At 32.6% G+C, this 19,746-nt stretch overlaps 1 protein-coding gene across 4 annotated transcripts in view; it reads right to left on the reverse strand.

Annotated features, from left to right (window-relative positions):
* Positions 1 to 19,746, reverse strand: part of RAB28 (RAB28, member RAS oncogene family) — a 93,174-nt gene that overhangs the window by 68,566 nt on the left and 4,862 nt on the right. For all 4 annotated transcript variants that reach the window (XR_010942916.1, XR_010942917.1, XM_067735529.1 and 1 more), the window contains exons 2-4: positions 19,362 to 19,458; positions 13,956 to 14,044; positions 2,656 to 2,785 (exon numbers count right to left, since the gene is read on the reverse strand). Coding sequence is in view for 2 of the 4 variants with exons in the window: in XM_067735529.1 (XP_067591630.1) it covers positions 2,656 to 2,785; positions 13,956 to 14,044; positions 19,362 to 19,458 (316 nt within the window). In the remaining 2 variants the exon portion in view is untranslated. The remainder of the gene's footprint in view (positions 1 to 2,655; positions 2,786 to 13,955; positions 14,045 to 19,361; positions 19,459 to 19,746) is intronic.

Raw genomic sequence — 19,746 nt, forward strand, 5'->3', positions numbered from 1 at the left:
ACTCTAAAAGAAATGTTAAAGGAAGTTCTTCAAGCAGAATCTGCTATCAAACAGACTCTTGGATCTAAACAGATAAATAAAGAGTGCTGGCAATGTAATAAGTAAATGTAAAATAAAATGTACCTTTTTTCTTATTTTTAATTGCTCTTAAAAGCTAAATGACTGTTTAAAGCAAAAATTATTTATAGAATATGTAAAAATATATCTGACAATAATAACACAAAGGATTGGGGCGGGAGGTAATTAAACACTAATGTTTAAGTTCCTTATACTACACACGAAGAGATATACTATTATTTGAAGGTAGACTAATTAAGGCTGTATAGTGAACATCTTAAGGAAACAACTAAAAATATAATATATAAATATATAATATGTATAAGTTAATAGGTGAAATAAAATGTAATAATAAATGATCAGTTAACTCAAGAGAAAGCAGAAAAAGAGGAATAAAAAGAAACAATAGACTGAACAAATATAACACTCATCTGATGAATGAAAAAAGTCAGATGAAACAACTGTGAAAGCCTTGCCATCTAGAACATTCTCTGAATCTGGGAGCTGCTTCCTTGACTTGGAAAACGTTCCAATGTTTCATGAGGCCCTTGATATAGAAACTCTTAATAAAATCTCTTTAATTAGTTTGGTGTTGCTCAAAAAAAAAGTCTTTGCTTTTTAATATATTCCCAAAAAAGAAAATGAGTGCATACTACTATAATGTAACATCAACTTGTAAACACAAATTGTAAGATCATTCACTACATGATCATATTGATCATATGAAACTGGGCCGGTGACAGAGAGCAGTAAATAATATCCAGGAAAATGTTCATCTCTAATCACTTAATTTTACACATGTAACATTCTGTGTGTCTGCATACTCTATTATATGATCATATTCTGAAAGAAAGTATTATAAATACAAGAAAGGGGTTAGAGCTAAACCAAAAGTGAAAAAATTCTTTTGACTTTCATGCAATTATATCTCAAACATAACACTGTAACAGTTTTGTGCATAAATTCATATAATTATATAAATGTTTGTTTTTGAAACCCAGGAATGGCATCACCAGCACAGTCCAATAGCCCATCTAGCCTGACATCCTGTCTTAGACAGTGACCAATGGCGGAGGCCTCACAGGATAGCATAAACACATAACATAATGTATATAATTGTGCACCACTACACCATTACTCCAGATGTAGTTAGATTATATCCTGAAAGAAATGAAAACAAATCCCAACCCCCATCACTCCCTTACTCTATAATTTCCCAAAAGGTGACGGGAAACCTCCAATAAAGCACAAATCTAACTATAATATAAAACAATGCTTTGGTGACATGACGAATGACTAACAAATTATCTCCTAAAATGAAAAGCTGCACTCAGAAACAGAACCAAAGCTCATCAAAACTTATGATTTGTAAAGGGGGATTTCAATGAATTGAAAAGCATCTGATTCACTCAATTAGATCTAAAAAATAGATGAGCAAAATTTAACTAAAGCTTTAAAAAAAAAAAAGTTTCTTTTAGCCAAGCCATCCATTTTGTGATATGTGATACTGTTTTCTAGAAAGTATTATAAAATTTATATTTTTAACTCTTCAGAGAAATGATATTCACACCTGTTTTGTAATGGTTTTGAAGTAAGGCTTGGATTTATTAAATGTTCATCTAAGTGTGCAAAACCACATAATGAAGAAATCATGGCTTGGTCCTTCAGGAAGTACTATTTCCTAAACAATTATGGACAAAAAAAATGCACTGCATTTTTAAAGACTTTTGGAGAAGATAATTCTCTTGGTAGTATACTTGGGTATTGATTTAACAAAGCTTATAGTCAGGAAACAGTGCCTGACCTGAATCCTCCATGGTATAATTTAAATTCATTTTCTCTTTTTCTGACCTCAAATAGGTTGTAGAAGATTAGGTAATATCATATCTTATATATTTGAAAACTCTTATTAAGGTCCCCTTTACCAGGGTAAATGCATTGCAGGACTATGAACCAAATAATAATCCTGTACTGAATTCAGTCTTATAATTTTTATATGCTGTATATCATAGCCCAAGAGACAGATCTCAAAAATTACTTATCCATCATTTTTACCAAGCACCACTCCTCTCCCAATATACTCTTTCTCAAAAAAAAAAATCTATATTTAGGAACAAACCTCAAAAATTTAGAAAAGGAAGTTTATGAGCGCTGAGAGCAAGGAACAATGCACACAAAATTCCATGCAGACACTGCTTCCTTCCCTAGAACAGGGTATCATTTAATGAAATGTATCTCTCAAAATCTCTGGGGCAGAGCTGAAGCTGCAGTGTAATATCATAAAATCTGCAGCTGTGTTGCTGTTCTTAATAGTCCACACTGCTTCCTTAGACAACAGGAAGCCAAAACACACACACACTGCAGAACAGAACTTACCTTAACAAGGAATTGGCCAAAGTGGCAGAGCAGTTACGATAGATCAAGCATCAAACTGTTATTGAAAAGACTGTACACATCTTTAGGAATTTTCTCCTCAACTTGTTCACTCCAGGAAAACAGTATCTATTTATGTTTCCAAACATCATTTTTTTTTAGGAATAAAAACTACAGGATAGACAAATAAAGTTTCCTATATATAAATAAACATTAATAACTTACTTTTATTGCCCACCAAGGCAACCAGTGGCTGAGTTTCAGACTCCTCACTTACTTTCTTCACCACAGAATACCAATCTTCTAAATTCTCAAAGCTTTGATAATTTGTAATATCATATACCAAGAGGATTCCCTGTCGCAAAAGAGTTACAGAATATTTATAATATACTACTTTAAAAAATATTAATAATGAACACTGTTAATAGATATGTTGAATAGAGTATAAAAAGTACAAACGTGGACTGTTTGTATCTGACTTCAATTTAGGTATTAGCAGACAGATAATACTGAATGTCTTCATTCAAGATAAATCCAGCAATTAAGATACAATGCAAGCTAAAGAATAATTTTCTCAAACTGTAAGTGGTTTTCCAATGAGATATCTGGGATATGCTTGGTAAGTTTCAATAAAATGTAAGAAAATCATATCATAGAGGTGAAAAAAGCTTCAAGGTCTACAATTCTGCCTGTCACTTTCATGAGGTCAAACATTTAAACCTTTCAATAAATAACCATCTGCTGCTGCTCTTTTTAAATATTTTCAAAAATGGAGATTCCATGACATCCCCTGACAGTCAATTTCAGTGTTTAACACAATTTTCTTTAAATGAAATAAGTCGATTTCCTCTTTCGGTCCTCTGTGCATTTGCAGAACAACATGAGAGTGTCCTCCTTATAATAACCCTTCATGTACTTGAAAATAGTTAAGTAACTCCTTCACCATCTCCTTTCCAGAATAAACAAACTCAATTCCTTAAACTTGCCTCAAAGGACCTATTTTCTATCCCTTTAATCATAGTTGTTGGTTCTTCCCAGGACATGCTACATATAGTTTTTTGACATCCTCTTTAAAATGAGCAATGTAAAACTGGACATGATACTGTAATAAGAGCCTGAACAAAGCCAAATACAACAGAGGGATTGCTTCCTGCCTCTTATATATCATATTCCTTTTAATATATCCCATTATTTTGTGTGGGAAGGAGAAGAAGTATGTACACTCACAAAAATAACACTGCCACATTCTTGATTCTCATCCAATTTGTAGTCAAATACTTAATACAAAGCTCTCTGCATATTTAAGGCTGGCCCTAATGGCATTTATGTCTCCTTCTTCTTAAGTTATAATCATAAATGTTGACTACTTTTTTACACCTACTATGTACCAGACAGATATCTGGATCTTTTCATTAATCCTCACAAAAATCATGCAAGACTGGTATTATTATCCTCATTTTACTAATAAACACAAAGTCACATGGAGCCAGGATTTGAATCGAGGACTGAATGAATATAAAGTCCACCCATTCAGTCTACAAAAATTTGTCTGCCAACTATGTGCCAAGCATTGTGCTGGGTACCAGGGATATGAGGAACAACCTCAAGGAACTCACAGTCTTGCAGCAAAGCCAGGCACATAAACAGACAAGTATATAACACAGAAGTCATGGCCAATGATATGCTAGTAAATATTAATTAACCAGCTTGAGGCATGGCAGCAGTGGGGAAGGGATGAGAGAGTGTTACTTGTAGCATCTGCCAATTTCTATAGTGTAAATACTCCCGTGGTCATTTTAAAGCTATCAATGTCACTTCACTGAACAGAGTTGGGTAGGACACCACTACACAGCACTTCCACCATACAGATACACTAGATATAAATAACCTCAAGAGCGTAAACAACAGAAATATATAGTAAAATAATCAGTAAGTGATGCATTTTGATCATATAAATCTTTGTTTTTAATATAATTTATGAGTTTTTATATATATTTTTAATCATGAATATATTCAATAACCGGCTCACAAAAATTCCTGAAAATTTAACAACTGACTCTCCCAATGTGGCTCTAGCTTACTACTATTATGAACTTCCAGTACTATGCTCTTTTCTTCCAGTTTTATTAAGAAATAGTTGACATGCATCACTGTACAAGTTTAAGGCATACAGCATGATGGTTTAATTTACATATACTGCATGCTCTTTTATTAAACTACACTGGCCCCCAAGTCACTTAGCTTCTCTGGGTCTCAAGTTATTTGCCTCTAAAGTTAGATCATTGAATTAAACACTCTATATCCCTTTCAACTTAATTATTCCATAATTTTTATGCAAAATTGTTTGTCTGATTTATTTTAGTAATTTATAAATCTATTTCTGCCTTCCCAAATGCTTTGAAATAATGCCCAGCACAGAATTATTTGAAATAATGAACATAATCCTACTTTTCTTATTAAGAATAATGTCCCAGAATTAGCCTGTGAACAAAGCTAATATTCAATCTATTGACTCCACCTCCAGTTGACATGAGTGATACAATATATTATGTTGAAAGAGCTCTGCCCTAGAAGTCAGATTGCCTTTGGATTGTAGTCCTGGCTCTACCATCTACTGATCTTGGGCAATGCTTCTGTCATTCACTTTCATAATACCTGTCATGCCTAACTGATTATGTAAAGTAATAAAAATAGACAATTTAAAACCAACAAACTACACACTTACTGGGAACGTTTTTATTATTATTCTGAATAAATATGAATCACATTTTCAGGGCAAACGTGAGATTGTTTTCACTCTCATAAACTGAGCCTTGACCTATGGTGCCTCTTAAACCTTAAAATTTTTAGAACCCTTCTAACTAATATATTAAAATATTCATCACAACATGGTTCAATATCTGAACATAATAGAATATGCAAATAAAACATGGCCAGCATCTCTTGATAATCAGTACTAGACCAGAGCTATAGAATAAAAATTAACTATCACTGATCTAGACCAGGAGTTGGTAAACTATGGCCCCCAGGTCAAATCCAGCTCATAGCCTATATTTGTAAATAAACTTTTATTTAAACATAGTCACACTCACTTAAGTATTATCAATGGCTGCTTTTGCACTATAATGGCAGAGTTGAGCAGCTGCAGCAGAGACAGTCTGACCTGCAAAACCTAAAATATTTTCTATCTGGTTTTTCAAGGAAGTTTGCCAATTTCTCATCTAAACTGATACATCCCAATATTCTTCAGTCAGCAATACCTATGAATTGTCCAGGAATCATAAGAAAGATAGAAGGATAAACACCTTTTCATTAATCTAGCTATCTACCAACCCAAACATCTATCAGTTCATATATCCATTTCTCAATACCATTTAATGCAAAAATTATGATTTTTATTCTTTGCTCCTAATATGACAATTTTGTACCAGTTTTGACCTACACTCATCTGGTTAAAAACTGAGAAGGAGAAATGAGAAAACCAAAGACATTAACATACAAAAGAAGTTCTAGGACTTTCAGTTTCAGCTCAGACATGTAAAGAGCTTGGAAGTCATCACATCTGTTCTTACAATAAGAAAATAGCTGGACAAACTGAAAATCCATGACTTTTCTTGGACACAACAGAGAGTTGAGTTTGCAGGGCAAACTGCCACCCTGAAATCCGGAGTGATGGGTGAATCCAGAGAGTCACAGCCAAAATCTGCTTATCTGGAACAAAAGCCACTAGAGCCAGTAAATAGTAGAAACATTTAAATGGTCATTTTGATGAATTGTTGGAGGCTGAGTGTGGGCTAGCTTGAAGATGAGAAACTCCTGAGGGACACAGTCTTTGGGATACCCCCAGACTTTCATGTGTTTTACCTCTAGGAACCCCACAAGATCCTCATGGTGAAGAGACAAGAAAAATCCCCTCATGGCTCTGGCATGAGAAGAGAGAAAGTAATCATTGTAAAATATGCCTAGAGCATTATGTGTAAAATGGCATCCTCTCCAGGAAAAAATCTCAGAGTCTTCTACCACATGAGAGAATGGCATTTTCCAACTCCAGCCCCTTCTAGTCATCCTGTCTCACCTAAATGAGAAAAGCTAAGAAATACCTAAGAAGGTCACAGCCCAGGGACACAGATGCTTAAGTCACACAAGGCTGTGACTTAATCATAGGAGTATAGAATGTTTCCCCTCTTCCATACTTTAACACACCAATAGGGCTCCAGTATAATAGTAGATTACATTTGAAAGAGCTGCAAGACACAAACTCCAACTAAGGAAGAGTTCTTTGAGATGCCCAAAAAGACAGGGGAGGAAAAACACAAGGATATTAGAGGAATTTGATGGCTCTGCCATCTAAAGATTCAGCAAACATTAAACACAGACCAACTTCTGACCAAATTAACATAAAACCTCACACTAAAAGCCTATTTATTTGAGTTCTTATTACTCGATACATCATGTCTAGTTTTCAACACAAAATTAAAAGGCACACTAAAAGGAAGTTTGAAGAGAAAAAGCAAACATTAGAATCAGATTCAAATCAGATTTTGGAGTGATCAGAACAGGAATTTAAAATAAATGTAATTAACATTTTAAAGATTCTAATGGAAAAGGTAGACAACATGAAAGAACGGTGGGTAATATACACAAAGAGATGGAAACATTAATGAATAATAAAAAGGAAATGCTAGATATCAAAAATACTATAACAGAAATAAGGCCATTGATGAGCTCATCAGGAGACTGGATACAATCTAGGAAAGAAACAGCCAGCTTTAGGATAAGATTTAGAAACTTTCAAAACTGAAATGTAAAGAGAAAAAAGAATGAATAAAATAGAATACAAAAGAACTATGGGACAATTCTGAATGTATATGACACATGGAACTGGAATACCAGAAGGAGAAGAGAAAATGGAACTTAAGAAATATCTGAAGTAATAATGGCCAAGAAATTGCCAAAATTAATTAGACACCATCCACAGATCCAGGAATCTCAGAGAACATCAAGTAGGATAAATACCAAAACATCTACACCTAGACATCATATACTTAAACTCCATAAAACAAAACACAAAGAGAAAATCTTGAGAAAAGGTAGGGGGTGGAAGCCAAGGGGAGGGAGGGAATACCCTATCTATAGACCAACAAGGATAAGAATTATAGAGAATTTCTCATGGGAAACTAAGCAAGTAAGAAAAGAATGGAGTGAAATTTTTAAGGTGTTGAAGAAAAGGACCAATCTAAAATTCTAGACGTAAAAAATCCTTTTCTAAGTAAGGAGGAATAAAGACTTTCTCAGATAAACAAAAACTGAGGGAATTCATAGCCAGAAGACCTTCTCTGGAAGAAACGTTAAAAGAGGTTCTTCAAGAAGAAGGAAATGATACAGGTCAGAAACTCAGTTCTACATAAAGAAAGGAAGCGTATCAGAGACGGAACAAGAAAAGGTAAAAGAAAATCATTAATTTTTCTTATTCTTAATTAATCTAAAATATAAATATTTAATAACAGTAACAAGGTATTGAGTGATTATAGCATATGGAAAAGAGAAATGAATGACAGTGATGCCATCAGGGACAGGAGGGATGAACTGAGAATATTCTTTTATGAAATATTTTATGAACTACACAGGAAGCAATGTAGTGTCATATGAAGGTGGACTTAGATTAGTATAAGATGTATATTGCAAACTCTAGGGCAATTGCTTAAAAAACAAAGTTTTAGTATAATTGACAGACTAAGAGATAAAATGCTCAAAAAACCAGAAAAGAAAGAGAAAAGGGGAGGGGGAGGGAAGCAAGCACAAGGATCAGAAAACAAACATGAAAGATATGAATCCAACTATATCAATAATCACTTTAAATGTGAATGGTCCAAATATACCAATTAAAAAATATTGTCAGAGTGGATGAAAAACCAAGACTCAACTATATGTTGCCTACAGGAAACACGCTTTAAATATAAAGACACAGGTTAAAAGTTAAGGGATAAAGAAATACCATGCTAAAAGAAGTGAAAAGAAAGCTGGAGTAGCTATATTAATTTCAGACAAAGCAGACTTCAGAATAAGGGAAATCATGAGGTATAAAGATTGGCATAATGGTAAAGGGGTTAATTTTCCAAGAAAACATAACAATCCTTTGTGTATATACACTTAATAACAGAGTATCAAAATATGGAGCCCAAAACTGATAGAACTTGAAGGAATTCAAAATCCACAGATCCACTAATATAGTTGGAGATTTCAACACCCCTTTTTCATTAATTGATGTATCAAGCAAGCAGAAAATCAGTAAGTTGACCTGAACAGCAGTAACAATCAGCTTCATCTAATTGACATTTATAAAACAGTCCATCCAACAACATTAAAATGTACCCTCTTCTCAAGCTCATATGAAACATTCACCAGATAGACTACATTCTGGACCATAAAACACACCTTGACAAATTTATAAGAATAGAAATCATACCAAGCATGTTCTTAGATTACAATGGAATTATCAGAAATCAATAATAGAAAAAGCTGGAAAAACTCAAAATATTTTGAAATTAAACAACATACTTCTAATAACACCTGGGTCGAAAAAGAAGCCTCAAGAGAAGTTTAAAATATCTTAAATAAAATACAACCTATCAAAACTTGAAGATACAGCAAAAACAGTACTTCGAGGAAAATGTAGAGCACTGAATGAATATATCAGAAGAGAAGAAACATCAAAAATCTAAGCTTCCACTTTAGAAAACTGAAGAAGAAGAGCAATTTAAACTTCCTGCAAGCAGAAAAAAATAGTAATAATAAAAATTAGAGCAGAGATCAATGAAACTGGAAAGAGGAAAACAACAGAGAAAATTAATAAAAACTAAAAGTTGGTAACCTCTAGCCAGATTAACCAAAAAGAGAGACAGAGACAGAGTCAGAGAGACAGAAAGATAAAGAAAGAGAAGGCACAAATTAATGAGGGGTCATGACTACTGATTCCCACAGACATTAAAAAAATAATGAAGGAATAATATGAACAACTCCATAGCCCAAAATTTGAAAACAAAGATGAAATGAACCACTTCTTTGAAACACACAAACTACCAAAACTCATACAAGCTGCCATGGACTCCCAGGGCCTCTACCCACCAGCTTCAGCACACCAAAGCCAGACCTCTAAGTACTCATCTCTTTGGGAGACTATAATATAAGTACCCTCAAACCCCTGAGTCTCTCACCCCATCAATCAATCCAGTTCTCTTCTGATTCCTTTCAAAAAACTATCAGAAAGTACAACTCCCTCGGAAATGCAACACATCTTGGCAACAACTCAAGTCTAAGAAGAATCTACGGGGAACTGCTGGAAATAACTGTTTCTTGGCAATCTTGTGGCCATCCAAACCCACCACCATATCTCATGTCCCTGATACCCTCTTTTATCACCTATCCACCATTTATCCTTCTGCTATGTCTTCATCCCCATACTGTCCTGTGCTTCCTCTTCCTAATTTACCCTCCACCTGCTCCTCCTTCTAAACCTTTCTGCCATGACTTTTGGAAATGAGACTTCAAGTTTAATAAATCCTTCTACATCTTTGAATTCTTCACAAAAATTTCCTCCATCTTCTATGCCTTAACTTCGCTTTCCCCACCTCGCCCCCACAACTGCCAAAAGATATTACCACCGCTTCTCTTTATAAACCTTAAGACTTTTAGTAAATATTACATAATATTATATAGTACTTTGTTTTCATCTATTTCACTTATCACCATATCTAGTAAGCATGATGAGTCAGTAAACCAAATGGATACCATTTTCAAAGGAATAACTGACAGCAGTCTTGAAGGAACTAACACTGTGGCAACACTTAACAGTATTATAAGGTATTTCAAAATTTAGTTCTAAAATTTAACAGATACAGTACATACAATTTAGTGAAAGTTACCCATTTCCAAAATACAGGTATTTTTTTCTCCTTGATTTGTACAACAAATAATCTACTTTAGTTTTTAATTATATATACAAATGAATTAAATCATATAGATTATACAATAGTCGTAACAACATATACTGTACTTTGCTGTGTAAGTACAACCTGTAAGAAGGAACACTAATGCAAGAGAGGTCTGTAAATATAATAAGTTATAAGTTGACAAATATCCAATGAAAAAATTCATGGTAAAAGACAGCAGAGAGTCTCAGGGAGTCCAACTTTGAGATATGCTCTCTCCCCAGTTGTCATACTGGCACCACAGGCTTTTGTTGGTGGTTAACAGGGTGGCTCATCTGTGTGGGGCACTGGTACACAATAGTAGTTATGTTCTACCTCACAAATGAGTACACTTCATTGAGTTTATACTCAGTAGGGCAGTGTTTGCAAACCACTTAGATTCCAGGACGGAAAGAGCTACAAAAATGAAACATCCAGTCCTTCTCTGAGGCTTGTTATTAGCCTCTGTTAGCCACAGGTTACAGGGCACTAAACACTATGTACTGTGTGTTTGCTTGTAACCACTATGAAAAATAGCCTATAACATCTTTCTGAAGACTCCTAGAAAATTTTAAGTTAATTTAAACTCTGGGAATTTAACTGGGACATACTTCAATTCTTAGAACTAGTTTCTGACAAAATACCTCACTAATTCTTTCTTCGGTGTCTATTCAATATTGTTTCAACCAACACTATTCAATATACTATCACTAAAATTTAATGCAACTGGTGGGGAAAAAGTGAAGAGGGTAAAATAGTCAGTTTTATTTGAAGCTAAGTTAATTCCAGCCTACAAATAAGCTTCTTCCTGGATAAGAAATGCTTTAGAAAAATGAATTCACATAGCTTAATAGCCCAGATATGTGTAAGATAATTCTTTCCATACACATTACATAAGTTAGAGAACCTAAAACAAAATCCTAAATAAGACATTATACTGATGTCCTCAAAACAGCTTGTCAAAACACTTCTCAAAGATTTCTGTCATGTAGCATGTGCACAAAAATCCAAAGTATTCGTGAGATGGGCAATGTACAGCATCTACAACAACTCTAGAAACAGTATAGATCCACTTTGAAGAATAGTTATGTAATTATATAAAATTATTAAAAGCTATTAAAATGTTTATGAAAGCACTGTTTTTTTAAAAGTAACGTTTCTCCCAATTTATGGTAGTGAACTGTAGTCTGAGCTTCTCTGGCCTGGGTAAAAAATTTACATGTATTTTAACAAAAGAAACTAGTGGCAAATGTACTTAACTGCATTTTACATAGCATTTAATTTAGAATCTCTGGAAAGCAGAGAAAATTTATGACAACTCATTTTATCATCTCAAAATTCCTACTTTCCTGGGACAATTTCATGAAAATGTTCATGAAATTCCTAGAAATACTTTATTACATTGTTTTTTAATAAAACAGGGTATATGATTTACAGAGATTGTAAAGTATAAACAATGTAAGACACTGTCAAAAGAGAAAAAAATCAACATGTACCTTCGAAACAGAAATCTCATGTGACATTCTCTTTCTCCCAAGATGTGAAGTACATTAGAAAAGAACAGACATTTCACTAAACTCAAGTATCCTCAAAAATGATGGAATTTTTTTAAATTTCTACAAATTTGCCCATTAATGTCTGCTGACTTTAAGCAGCTATGTAATAGCATAAAACATACACTGTAAAGAAATGATTTGACAGGATGGTCACACAACATTATGAATGTACTATATACCACTGGTTATATACTGTAAAAATTGTTAATTTTATATTATGTGACTGTCATATCAACACTAATTTTTATATAATAATTTTATATTAATAAATTTAAATTTTCTATAAATCAAACAATAAATTTTTTAATGATTTAAAGTAAGGTAAAATTAAGAGTCTAACCCATAAACATTACATTCCCCTAATTTTTAAGTGAAAAAAATGTATTAATTGAATGTTTTATTATTATTTACTCTGAAATGCATAAAAACTTCCCATTCTCCACTAACTTTAGATATATCTATAAACCATAAAAAGCTAATCTATTTGACATTCAGAGTCAAATATCATTAGAAGCTTGACTAATCTAGTTTTCATTTTTTTTAAATCCAGTATGTGTCTATGAAGATAGATTTTAATGGAGCAAAGAGGAAAGAGATTGTTATTTTCAAATCCCATTTTACCAACTAGGTGAATGAAACAAGGACTGTGGCTTCCCACAAATCTCTGTCCAGCAACTTTTCTTTAGCTTAATATCTACTTTAAACATAATCAGTTTAAAACAGAAACAAACAACAATGAAAAAGCCAGACACAAAAACCTGAGAAATATTTTTTAAGAGAAAAATGAACAGTCATAAAATATTAAGTCATATGGTCACAACTGAAAATGTTAAGTGAGCAGAAATATTTTCCAGGAGACAAAGAACAATGTAGAAGAAGAGGCAAAGAAGGTTCTCAGAGCCCAATCTATATATCAATAACGCAAAAAACAAAACCCTAGGGCCTTTATACATGATTAAGAACCATATGAGCCTCATCCTTCTCTGAATATTTTATAATTCAGAATCTATTTTCCATCCAAAATTAAGGCAATGGTATTTGTTAAGTATCAAACTTCATACAGCAGAGTGCTTAATATTCTGTCTTCATCTTCTAGATTCATTTCTTATGAGCAACCCAGCTCCACATAACCATGTTATGATTCTCAACTTAAAATATCGAACTCCAATAAAAAACTAAGTGAGGATTATGAATATTATCCCCCCAATACCTCATGATCATATGAAAGATACACACTAACTCAAAGTAGAAAAGCAAAAATAAACACCATGTCAGTAATTAATTTGTTAAGTATATTACTACTATGTATATTTTCTATTTGTATAATTTAATTTTAAAACTTATAAATTATGTCTATATAAGCTAATATACCAAAGAATTTTTGTTATATAATCATTCAAGTGGTTTTCTTACTCTACATAGATTTTCTTCTGAAAAGACACCACACATGAGTATCATGTTAAAATGCTGTATGTGCTTCATATATATAATTAGTCATATTTAGCTTTCTGATACAATATATTGATATATCTGTTAAATCTGAAGAACTATAAATATTTAATAGACTAATTCATGGCACAAAAATATATAGGCATATATGTATGCTTTTTGTCCTTACAACTTAAAATGAAATTAAATTTTCCTCTCTAATATTTATCATTCAATTTATGTATTCTGTAAGTCGTCCATAGAACCAAATCAGTTACTAAATATCAAAATATCATTTATCACTGCATGTATTCAACTGCTGACAATAATAGTATTAGTAATATAAGTAGCATATGAAAGCTATTAGAGTCATCCAGTTCCCTGACCCAAATCATTCCAAGCATGATTTTGGGGGAGGATGAAATCAAAGGATTAGCACAAATGTAAAATCAGTCTCCTTACATATCAGATAAAAATCAAGGTAGAAAGAGCATGTATGTGTGTGTGTACCTGCTTGTGTGTTTGTAAGGAGAGTATCTTCAGTACTGGAATAATCATACAATTTGTTTCATACCTGTGCTCCATAGATATATTTATCCAACATCTTGCCTCCTATTGTCTGCCCTCCTATGTCCCAAACTTGAAGAGTAACATTCAAGTTTCCTAGAGTACAAAAAAATGAATATAAAACTAAGAATACAAAAAAAGTTAAGGAACAATATAACAATTGAATACAGTTTCACAGAACATTAAGTCACAGTGATAAACTCTGAACCTAATTTGTCTTTTATTCTGCATGTTCACATGGTCACATATTTGGAATTGTGAAATAATGTTGTCAAAAGAGATAACAGTGGGAAATTTAGATTTACACTTTACCCCATTTCCATGAAACCACATTTATAATCACCTTCAAAACAGAAGAAAATAAAAAAAGCTTTAATTCACAAACTTCTTAAACCTTAAAGAATTTCTTTTCTTAAACAGGGCATAAAATAAAGCACTTATATGTGGAATAAGATATATAATTTAAAAATTAAAAGTGGGCTTCCCTGGTGGCGCAGTGGTTGAGAGTCCGCCTGCCGATGCAGGGGACACGGGTTCGTGCCGCGGTCCGGGAAGATCCCACGTGCCGCGGAGCGGCTGGGCCCGTAAGCCATGGCCGCTGGGCCTGCGCGTCCGGAGCCTGTGCTCCGCAGTGGGAGGGGCCGCAGCAGTGAGAGGCCCGCGTACCGCAAAAAAAAAAAAAAAAATTAAAAGTGAACTTTATATACTAATGTACCTTATTACACATAATGAATTTTCCTATAAGTTCTAAACTCCATAGGTTCTAAAACTCACAGATTACTAATAGACTACAAAAATGGTCCCACAGTTTCAACTTCAATGAATTTTTAAATTTGAATGTCAGCTACTATATACAATAGTGAACATAATTTTAAAATTATATGTTTTGAAATTTAACCTATAAAATATGAACATTTTGACAGCCCTCTTCAGAACTGATGTAGGTTACATACCCAGTATATCACTAAATGTTATGATGCATTTATACCTGTTCAAAGCGTTCCACTGAAACAAATTATAATATGTGCTTCAAAGCCCTCATAAAATAGTCTAACAAATCTCTTCCCCATACAAACATATAAAAGCATTCTAAAATACTAAAGGGCAATCTTTAAAATTCTTTTGTCCATTTTGCAAAATATTTACTTGTTAAAAAAATTATGTTATTCTCTATTATCAATGCAATTACAAAATTTAAAGATCAAGTTCGATATGCTTTACAGTTTAACATTTCAAACTATTTCTCCTAATAAAATTATGCAGCTTTCTCCCAAAGGCAGACAAAATCTCAACTAGTACCTTCAAAATGAGCTCCCACACCAAAAATGTATCTTTCTGAATGATTTGCAAATCAGGAAAACTCAAAAACTTAGACACTAAGAAACTAGTCTCACTTCAAATACAAACCAGAAAAGGATTATATAGATATGAATTTTTATGCCAATGCAAAACACTAAAACTGGAGAATGTTAGTCACACCATTCAACGTTGCAACTGAAAAGAAAGTACGACACTGGATTAAGCAGCCAAGTTTTACCCTTAACTCTAAGTCTTGTTGGGTCTGTATTACAATCTTTCCATTATTTGGATGTAGGTCTGTTCCATCTGCCAACCTGCAGAGGATTTACATGAGCAACTTCCATTAGCATTAATGAGAGCTACTAAAGTTCATTACCCGTCATCATTCCCAAATATACACACTTTCAACGCTCACAGAGTAATGACCGAAATGTTCTTAAAGGTCTATGAATAAAAAAATCAAAACGTCACAGACTAATACTTACGCAACAACTTATGTGAACCCAATATCTTAAAAATCTAAATTTTTCGATACTCAAAATTCACTCTCCTACAATGCTGTCTCAAATTAAGCAGGTGAGAAGGGGCTAGTCGACACTATAAGTATATCAAATAGTTTCAGAAGCCCCTAGATAAACAAGCAGTACTCTGTTCATTTTACTCTCAAAATTCTTGTTATTTGTTTACTAAAAAAAACAGTACTCAACAATATTAACTTTTTTAAGTAAGATTTTAGGCAACACCTAATAAAGGGCATTTAATCCCATTTTCTTCAAGGTCAATAAATCCTATCACTTAACTTCATATCAAGAAATATGAAGCTTTTTTCCTTTAATTTCTGATATTTACTTATGATATTTAGATCCTATCCTATCTGTAACTTTAGAAACATGATCTTCATTACATGTTTTCAAATTCTGACTACATCATTTCAAGACTGACTCTAAATCGTTTATAACTATCTCCCACCTGAGAGGTTTATATTTGTGTGCTGAGGATATTTTTTAAATCCATACTTTTCCAAATAAACACTGTTTGTTGTTCTTGGCTTGTTTTTCTTTAATACACATATTCTAGTGCCTCAGATAAAAATAGCTATGCACTACTAATAACCCACTAATACACAATGCTAGCCAAAAAATAAACTTTTGCTATCGTTATAGCTACAACAAATGATATTGACTTCATAGTTATTTCATGTATCTAGAAAAGTATTTTTAACTTCCACATGTGAATTTTAGGCTTATTAACACATAAAAATAAAAATAAATGGGAGTTTCCTATTTGGGAAACAAAATAATATAGAATTCAAATTAATATTCCTTTTAGTTTTTGCAAGCAAAAACATATGAAGGCTTCCAGTATATTTTCAAAATGACATGCCTATAAAGCTATGTAAGAATTTTCAAATAATCAACATTGAAAAATTTTTAAAAACCAAGAATCCATCTAATATAAATTTGTAACTAATAAAGAATGTTAAGGAGGAAACTGTCAGCAATCTAATCCCAAATGCAAAATACTAGAAAATTCCTGCTCTTCTGTAAGCAATGACATTTAACTAGGGAAAAAAATAAATAAATGAGGTGACAAAATACAGGTAAGTTGCTTTTGGTATGAATCAAAGCCACCAAGAGGATTCAACAGTGACCTTGTAAAAGTACACTTGGTGCCTTGGTTAACCTTACTTAAAGTGCTGCATAGTCAAGATGGAACTAAAAACACAAGTCTGCCCACTTCTTGTACTAAAGACTTAGAAATCCTTTTCACAGTAGAACACTGTTTACTGACTGTACCCACAAGCTTCCTGAAAGTATTTTGACTAAGGCTCTTAAGAAGCTCTATCAGCAGAATCTCTGACTAACAGATACACTATTTTAAGCAGTAAAATCTGCACAGTGGTTGCATCCAGACTATACAGCATACCAGATCATGAAATATACTAACATGGATGAGTATTTGCAGAGTAATGACCTTGAAAACTTGCATGAAGAGAATGTCAATAGATGAACAGGAGGTATTACACCTCTAACAATCTGAATGGACAGAAGACTTACTAGAATACTAACAAATATTAGATTTGCCTCCTATGCTGCTGTACCATAAATTCAATTAATGCTGCCTGTAATGTTTTAGCAAATGATACAAATATTAATCCTTGGACACAATGAATTAAAGTTAAAGTATATAAAGGGTATAATATAAACCTTTTAATTTATTAACCTCATTTCTTAATGTACCTATTAATATAAAATCAAGTTACATTAAAAATTTTTTTCTTACTGAAATTTCTACCACAATTTTGAGTCAATTAAATAGAATAAAACCAACTACCGTTTTATAAAAAAAGATATTTTTCTGGAACTCTGTCCATCAAAATAAAACCTTAATCAGGAAAATTAAAATATATATTCATTAAGAGTATATATTTCCTAATGTTATTTTTAACCTAAGTACTTTCTAACTCTAAAATATATTATAAATTTGGATTTCAAAAATACCAAATATTTTTTACAAAGTCATCAAAATTTAAAAATCAGTATTGTGCAAAAAATCAGAAATTATCATATATATTACATATATAAAATGTCCAAAACCAGTCTTAAAATGTTTTTAATGTTTGCATAGATGCTTGCTCCTTTAAGTCTTTGAACTGAAAAATCAGAAAAATTAAACAATATTAATAACATAGAAAGTCAGTGCTTTTGCTAATTATCATCGAAAACAAAACAGTCAGTAATTAAATACACTTTGAGGCTCTCTGTGTACAACTTGCATCTCTGAAAAAACTGTTGCAAAATAAGTTTTCAGTATGTATATTATGGGATTTGTACATGTATTCTACTAGTGACTGTTGTAAATATTCTGAAAGCAGTATTAACCTATCCATAAGAGTGAGAATGATAAAAATGAGATTTTCAGTTTTGAATACATTAAAAGAAAATACAAATAAAACAAAATACACGTTTCTCATTAAACCTCTTTATGAATAATAACTTAGTAATGGCAAACTGGAATTCTTTTCTCAAGCTATATCTTCTAATTTATTTTTCATTGGTAGCCGAATACCAACCATCACAAAATATAAGAGAGTATATTACTAGTGAGATATGCAGAATACCTTCAATTACCAAGAGTTTTCATTAGCTGTTCTAAAACATTCATAGAGTTGTCTGATAGATGGAGCATTTGAGAGGTTAACATTTTCAAAAATATCATAATTTATTAAACCGTTTCCCACTATATCACTCACGTTCCAGTATATGAATCTGACACTACACTTGCAACTGTTTTTATTCAAATGTGTTTCCTCAGAGAGGAGAAAGATGGACTAGTTTATGAAGTCAATCAAGATAAACTGCTTTTAATAAAATACTTTAAACATATAATTTAAGCACAAGTGAATAGACAGAGCATTTTAAAGCCCCAATTGTTCAGAAACTAACTTAAAACAGAAACCACTCTTTTTTTGTTATTATTTCCCTGTATTTCCCACAAAATGTGCTGCAACTGGCATCTAAATAGTTTCTTTGCATGGTGAACTGAAACATCTTGAATGCTCAAACTGTATTTTTATGAGTGCCTAGGGACCCTAAATTTTAGTGGTCTATTAAATGCCAGCAATTTCATGCTGCCTTGCATAAAACAGCATTCACATATTAGAGCACAGAAGTTCCATAGCTACATTATACTTCTGTTCCAACTTTCTCTCAAACAAAAAACTGAAGCAGAGGTTAATCAAAATAATATTTAAAAAAATAATCCTTTCCAGTCTTCTCACATTTAGTTCATACAATACCTGTTGATAATTACATGGCATTTGATTTTGTTTTTAACTTTAGAATTTTATAAGCAACTATTGTTTATCCACAAGAAATGTGCAGTGGTCAGAAACACTAGGAGAGTGGGGAGGATATAAACTTTTTCCTTACACACATGGACAGTATGTCTTCATGGTAGATGCTGATGAAAGTTAACCTCCCTAAGATAGATTTACTGATTATATATATTTTCACATACAAACAGCCCCAAAATTTATTTTACACATTTCTGCTTATGTCCCTTATTGTCAGATATGGACAATTTTCTATGTTAATACATTTTAGTCTCTTACCTGGTAACATTATTCTTCTCAAAAAGAAATCCAGTCCTATAGTTTGTTTGTACTGTTTCCCAAAAGTTTCTTGAGCAAAACACGTAGCTAAGGAGGTCTAAAAAATTGATGCACAGAATATCAAAATTAATGTCTTTGTTTTAGAAATGTAAACATAAAATCACTACTAAATCTTATTAAGTAATCTTAATATTTATACTCCCATTAATCCATCAAGCAACTTTAAGCAGTTCTAATCAGTTACAAGGGGAAGAGGGACTTAACATTCCACCAGGTAAATTTCACTTGCCAACCAGCTATCAGTGGCAACAACAGACTAATCAGCTAAATCTCTTTCAATCCCCTGATTGTCAAGCTCCCTACACCTTGCTGGAAATTCGAATTT

This window comes from Pseudorca crassidens, chromosome 4, assembly GCF_039906515.1.
Source record: "Pseudorca crassidens isolate mPseCra1 chromosome 4, mPseCra1.hap1, whole genome shotgun sequence".
NCBI classification, from domain to species: domain Eukaryota; kingdom Metazoa; phylum Chordata; class Mammalia; order Artiodactyla; family Delphinidae; genus Pseudorca; species Pseudorca crassidens.